Source organism: Pogonomyrmex barbatus, unplaced genomic scaffold, assembly GCF_055798465.1.
Source record: "Pogonomyrmex barbatus isolate J1 unplaced genomic scaffold, ASM5579846v1 scaffold1, whole genome shotgun sequence".
Lineage (NCBI taxonomy): Eukaryota > Metazoa > Arthropoda > Insecta > Hymenoptera > Formicidae > Pogonomyrmex > Pogonomyrmex barbatus.
Window position 1 is genome coordinate 10379406 of NW_028297098.1, and position 6908 is coordinate 10386313.

At 47.9% G+C, this 6908-nt stretch overlaps 1 protein-coding gene across 5 annotated transcripts in view; it reads left to right on the forward strand.

The window, feature by feature from the left end:
• Positions 1 to 4465: 4465 nt before the first annotated feature.
• The window catches only part of LOC105423544 (uncharacterized), a 47372-nt gene continuing 44929 nt past the window's right edge, over positions 4466 to 6908 (forward strand). For all 5 annotated transcript variants that reach the window (XM_089083639.1, XM_089083631.1, XM_089083632.1 and 2 more), the window contains exon 1: positions 4466 to 6360. In XM_089083639.1, the coding sequence (XP_088939765.1) occupies positions 4466 to 4963 (498 nt within the window). In that variant the 3' untranslated portion in view covers positions 4964 to 6360. The remainder of the gene's footprint in view (positions 6361 to 6908) is intronic.

The following is a 6908-nucleotide window of genomic DNA, read 5'->3' on the forward strand; positions in this document are numbered from 1 at the left end:
AACATTCTAATTCACCATATAATTCCCCCTTGTGGATCGTGCCTAAGAAACCCGACTCTCAAGGAAATCGGCGTTGGCGTATGGTGATCGATTTCCGCGCATTGAACGAAAAAACGATAGGAGACGCGTACTCCCTCCCTAACATCACCGAGATACTTGACCAGTTAGGAAGCGCCAAGTATTTCAGTGTCTTTGATCTAGCATCTGGTTTCCATCAGATACCGATGCATGAGTCAGACGCGCCAAAAACGGCTTTCTCTACACCCTTTGGCCATTATCATTTTAAGAGAATGTCTTTTGGGCTGAAAAATGCCCCGGCGATGTTTCAGCGACTCATGGATCAGGTGCTGACCGGGTTGCAAGGGATAGAATTGTTCGTCTACCTGGACGACATAGTGGTATACGCTAGCTCTCTGCGCGAGCACGAAATTAAGTTTAAAAAATTGGCCGAACGTTTGCGAAAAGCAGGGCTTCGCCTACAGCCGGATAAATGCGAGTTTCTCCGGAGAGAAGTCATTTACCTAGGGCACGTAATCAGTGAGGACGGAGTGAAACCCGATCCCAAAAAAATTTACGCCGTAGAAAATTTCTTACAGCCGCGCACGGCAAAGGACATTAAACAATTCTTGGGGCTCGCTGGTTATTACCGCCGGTTTATCCCGAATTTTTCCAGGACGGCCAAGCCTCTGACAGATTTATTAAAGAAAGAAAAACAATTCGAGTGGGGTGACGCACAGAAACTCGCATTCCATACGCTGAAGGCCGCTCTCTGCTCTGAACCATTGCTACAATATCCCAACTTTACGAAACCCTTCATTGTAACGACCGATGCCTCGAAATTTGCCATTGGCGGTATCCTGAGTCAGGGACCGTTGGGCAAAGATCTACCGACAGCTTACGCCTCTCGATTGTTGAGCCCGCCCGAACAGAACTACTCCATCGAGAAGGAATTGCTAGGAATCGTGTATTGCGTTAATTATTTCCGACCTTATTTGTACGGTCGCAAATTTCGATTAGTTACTGACCATAAGCCTTTAACGTGGCTCCACTCTGTTAAGGACCCAACGTCGCGTCTGGTACGATGGCGCCTAAAGCTCGCAGAACACGAGTATGAAGTAGTATATAAGGCAGGGAAAATGAATACTAACGCAGACGCGCTCTCGCGAAACCCACCCGTACGAATGTTTCCTCTCGCGGTGACTCGCGAACAACCGACCGAAATCAATGAGGACAAAAGCGAATCCGACGAGTCTTTGTTCTCGACCCCCGTACGCGAGAACCGGGGATCCCCGTTGCTAAGGAAAATAGAGAATCGGAAGTGGACGCTAACCGCAATAGCAAAGAGAGTGGCGGCCATGACGATTCGACTGTAACTCCGAAATAAATCTTGATAGCGATTCTGAGCAAGGAAGCGATGCGTCGGAAGATGAAAACCTGTTCGACGGCGACGTACCAGATGCATCATTTCCGAGTAAAGGAAATAAGAGATAACTTCGCGAACAGAAAAGGTAACCTGGTAGTGTTTGTTGACGCACAAGGAGAACCATGCTTAGGGGCGCGTATCTTGAGTAAACAGAACCTTTTGTCCGAGGCTTGCGACGTTATGGGCCGCGGCAAGATCCGACGCGTAGGCAATAAACTCGTAATAGCTTTGCCCGTCGAGAGAAATGTTTCTTCGCTTACCGTTCTCGACAGCATCAGGGAAGCACTAAAATTCCTGGTGGAATAATCCGGGAATTAGAATTACAAACTATTTCGACCTGTAAAAGCGATGTGAATGGAGTACCATTTGCTAAGATAGACAAAGCGTTCCGCACTGCTCTTTGGGATCATAATCTAGGCATAAATATTTGTACCAACGAAATCGCGACTCCGCCCGTAGATGAGAGAAGCCGGATAATCGAAGAGTACCACGCGTCTGCCGTCGGAGGTCACAAGGGCGTGACGAAGACGCTCGCGCGAATTAAGAAAAAGTACACCTGGCCCGGCATGAAAGAACAGATAAACCGCTATATATCGAATTGCCAAAATTGCCGGTTAAATAAGCTAACGCGGATAAAAGTCAGACAGCCTATGGTGCTGACAGTTACGCCCGATCGAGCCTTCGATAAGATATCCATGGATATCATGGGCCCTCTCCCTACCACGCGCTCGGGCAATTCATATATTCTCACGATACAGGATCTCTTGACCAAGCACTCAGCCGCCATCGCGATCCCGGGAATCTCCGCGATCGACGTTGCGGATGCACTCGTTAACGAATACATTTGCGTACACGGCGCGCCTAAGGCGATCCTTACGGACCAAGGCATACATTTCCTAAATTTATTAATGAGATGCATTGCACGGAAATTCAAAATAAAACAATTTAAGACCACCGCGTATCGACCGCAATCCAACGGATCGATCGAGAGATCACACCACGTGCTATGGGAATACCTCAAACAATTTGTGGACAAAGATAGGAACTGGGACGAAATATTAAAATTAGCCAGTTTCTCATATAACACTAGCGTGCTCGAGGGCACCGATTCACCCCCCATGAGCTCGTATATGGGCACCTCGCCCGCACACCCACCAGCGAGACCGTAGAATTTAATGATAACAACGAAAGTTACGCAGAATACTACGCCGACCTAGCTGATAAAATTGGTAGGGCCCAGGCGATAGCGCGCCGAAACTTAGATAATGCGAAGATCCGATCTAAGAGGTACTATGATCGACGCGTAAATGCATGTACGTTCCGCGAAGGCGACCGCGCGTACCTGCTCAAAGAGCCGCGGGAGGACAAGCTGAGTCCGCAATATACGGGACCTTATGTCGTAACCGAGCTATTCGATAACAATAATGTGAAACTAGAGATGAAGCGAGGTAAGTTCCGTGTAATACATACGGACAAACTGAAGAAAGTGGGGAATCGGAGCCCCACCACGCGCCATTCCCCACCATCGTCGCCTGAACCGGAGAGTGAGGGACACCGGAGCGGCAGTAAAGCAGCGACAACGAACAGAACAACATGGGACCATTCCGACTAGTCGCTCTTCTAATCCTTCCAGCCTGCCAAGTCCTGCTAGGGTACGACTGCGGAGGCAACGGTCTAAATATAACAACCCTATCGTTGCTCGACATCGGAAGCTGTAACGTCGAGAGATTGGAACCGAGAAGCACAGAAACGTACATTCAGCTGATGCAATCATCTGACTACGATAGCGTCACAGCCTTGCCATATAAGCTAGAGATCAACCGGACGATATATTATTGCGGGATGCATTCCCACGTCTCAATCGTCACTAACGGGCATAAGGATTATGTCAAGGAGATTGGGCATGAAAACTGCCAGCGCATCCACGATACCCTGAACATCGGGACTGCAGTCGCGGATCGCCTGAAGGTCAATGCGACGAACCACCGGAGCATCACAATGGCCGGACAAACGTACACAGACGGACGCTGCTCTGGAACGCAGTATTCGGACGGGTTCGGAACTTGGGAGAACGTGGTGGTACAGGCCACGCTAAAATTAACACTTAAATCGTTCGAGGCCTCGTACAAGCGAACAATGGGCATGATCATCCTGCCGACGGGAACGTGTTGCCAGGCGCAATTCGGGAGCTGCATCGACTACGACGGGACTGAAACATTCTGGACTTTGACGCCCGCCGATAGCTGCCATTTTAACTAGTACGACGTACTGTACGAGGGGATTGCCACTAAGTTGTCCCCTAGAGACAATCAGACGACACCGACAGTATACACAGTAACCTTGAAGGAAACTACCTTCGCATTAGCAAAAACCACCGAATTCAATCTTTGCGGATATCAACTCTACCGCACTGAACATCCCAAGTTGATCATATTGGAAACACAGAAGGGGAAAACCTTCGCCGCCAAATCACGTATATCCGTGAATAACCTAGATATATTCGCTTACGTGAACTCCAAGTTCGTGTACGTAGAGAAGCACGTCAAGCATCAGCTCACCAGACTCTATAATGACATTATGGAGCAGAAGTGTGCGCTGGCAAATACTACAGAATGCCTTGTCGCTCTCTGCGATCGCTCCCGACGAGATGGCCTACAGGGTGATGAAATCACCAGGATACACCGCCATGACCGCGGGAGAAGTCATCCACATCATCCAGTGCGTACCGGTAATCTGTAAGTTGAGGCACACGGAGACATGTTATAATGAGCTCCCAGTGACGTACAAGAACGCCACATACTTTTTGCTACTTCGCACTAGAATACTTACCCGCAAGAGGACGCATAAAGACTGCAACGAGCTATTGCCCAACATGTATCAGTTGAATGATGCCTGGTATAAGCTAACCACCAAGCCATCGGAATCACTCCCACCAGTTATCCAGCCACTCTCTACACCTAGGTGGAAGTACGTGAGTCCAGATGCGTTCGCCACGAGCGGAATTTACTCTGCTGATGACCTCGACCGCTTGAGGGTCGCATTATGTTCCCGGTCAAGAAACCATCCACGTTGAACACTATCGCGCGAGGAGCACTGGGACAAAACATCCCCGGAGGGAGCATCTCGTTAGCCAACTTACTCGACGAGGAAGCTCTCGACAAAATCGCCGAGAGCGCGGGAAAACGGATCTGGAAAGGCTTCATAACTTTCGGTTCTGCTAGCGCAGGGGTGCTAGCCATATTCGTGATAACCAGGATGGTTAAGTTGATCATAGACACGATCATCCATGGATATGCGTTGCATAGGATCTACGGATGGAGCATCCATTTTTTGGGAGCCGTTTGGTCATCAATCACGAACCTGTTGCTGCACATGGCGAAATCGACAAACCAGCCCGACTCGCCCAGCATCGAACGTCTCATGCCACACCAAGCCGCAGACAAGCCATTGCCAGCCATCGCACCTCAAAAGGAGGAAACGGAGGAACACGCGCGTTCCTACAGCGAACTGCGAAAATATTTAAAAGAGGACATTGTATAAAACTGTTAGTGTAAACAGTATTAGTGAATAAGTGCGTAAAATAGCATACTTTTATCTCAATAAGAAACGCACAGGAAAATGTGCAGGACGCCCGACATTTTCTTTCCGAGGGGGGAGGTGTGACGTCAGGAGAGCCAACGGGTAAAACTTTTCCTTCTCCTTTTTATCTCACCTGCGCAGAAGCGCCACTATTCTAGCCGCCAAAGTTGGCAACAACCGGCTCTCCTGCCGTTGACATACCACGTGATGCGCTTTACCGCCAGTAAATATACACTATAATAAATATAAGTATTATAATAATATAGGCAATTCCATAGGTTGCAAATTATTAGATAACCGACAATAGTAAGCATTTTTCCTAAAATAAGTAATAAAATTAAATAATAATAATAATAAATAAAATGATAAATAACAATAACAAATCATGCTAACAATAAATCTAATTAGTTGTAAAATATGGGTACGCCACAAGCGTTGGCGTACCCATGCCATCCGCCATCTTGCGCCACGTGCGTTGGCGTACCCACGCTACCGCCATGTTGCGCAGCAGCGCCGCCGCAGGCACGCGTTACAACGCGCGGCCATGCTCGTTCACTCTTGTGCGCGTCGTCGACCAGTGAACACCGCGCGAGCGTCGTTCCTAAATCTTTATATAAGCGTGTTTCAATCTCTAGATTTAGTTCAAATCCTATTAATATTTCAAATTCTAGTTTAACATAGATAGTGTTAATATTCCATACCATCTTGTTCGTGAGTGTAAATTCAGTGAATATCTAAATATATTGATCTTTATTTAACGCCACGTGTCCTTCATTATCTCATCCCTTGTCTCCGAGATTCCGATAATAACGGATGTGTTCGCGAGGCTAAAGAGGCAACGGGCGTTCATCATAACTCAAGTTTTCTTTTACCGAATAATTAGCAACTAAAGCAAGAATTCCTATCGTTTCTGGGGGCAAGGTGTTGTGCGTCATCCGCACTTACCACAAAGGAAACATCGGACTTCGAGCACGCGGTAGCTCATGCATTCCAACGCGACGCCGAACAGTAATGCGTAATTGGCTCGCAGCCGAATGTAATATCCTAACCCTAACCTTTTAATTAAATATAATATACGCCTAGAGCCTCTGCCGAATGCCTAAGGCACGGAAAAATCGCGCGGGTCGTAACAACACACTTCGGCGACTCGAATACGACCTCCACGTGGCCGCGATTTACGACCACAATGCGATCATCGGCGAAGAAGTGATTTACGACGGCGAGTACGAACTCCTCGTGCATGATCGCCTCTGGAGCGCCTTACCAGCCCCATCCGTGCCCGTAGCAGCTTACCAAGGAAGCAGTTTTCGACCACGTATCTCCCTCGAAGAGTATCTGCGCAGAGCAAACACCGAAAGGTAAGTGAGAATCATGCATCGAGTTTTATTCCCGGTTGCTTTCGCGTTTTCCCACCGGGCATACGTTTACACCAGCGAAATATAGAGTATAAAGAAATTAGATGTAAACGAATATAATTGTACTCGTCGCGCTCAGGATTCTTTCGGGTTGCATCATTCGCTTTGTTCGCGTCGAGCGACCGCCGCATAGTTGCATCACTCGACCGGAAAGGTTTTACGATCGACCCCTTTTTTTTTGCCTCCCTTGCTACTTTCCCCTAAGGCATGTAGGGTTTTGAGCTGCTTTATCGTTGCGTATGGAAATATTCTAGTTTCGAAATACCATTTAACGTTGAATATTCGCCGCGTAATGTTAACACCCGTTATTTGACGTAATGTTCCCGCCTTGTTTTCTCGAGCCACGAGACTCATGCACTCACCCAGGCGCCGTATACAAATATCGTATGAGTACGGTGCGTTGCCTTACCACATTTGGATATCGACGCGTAGACGACGCTATCGCCAAATCGTTCCCTAACAGTGCTGAATATCTTTGTTTTCGATGCAAG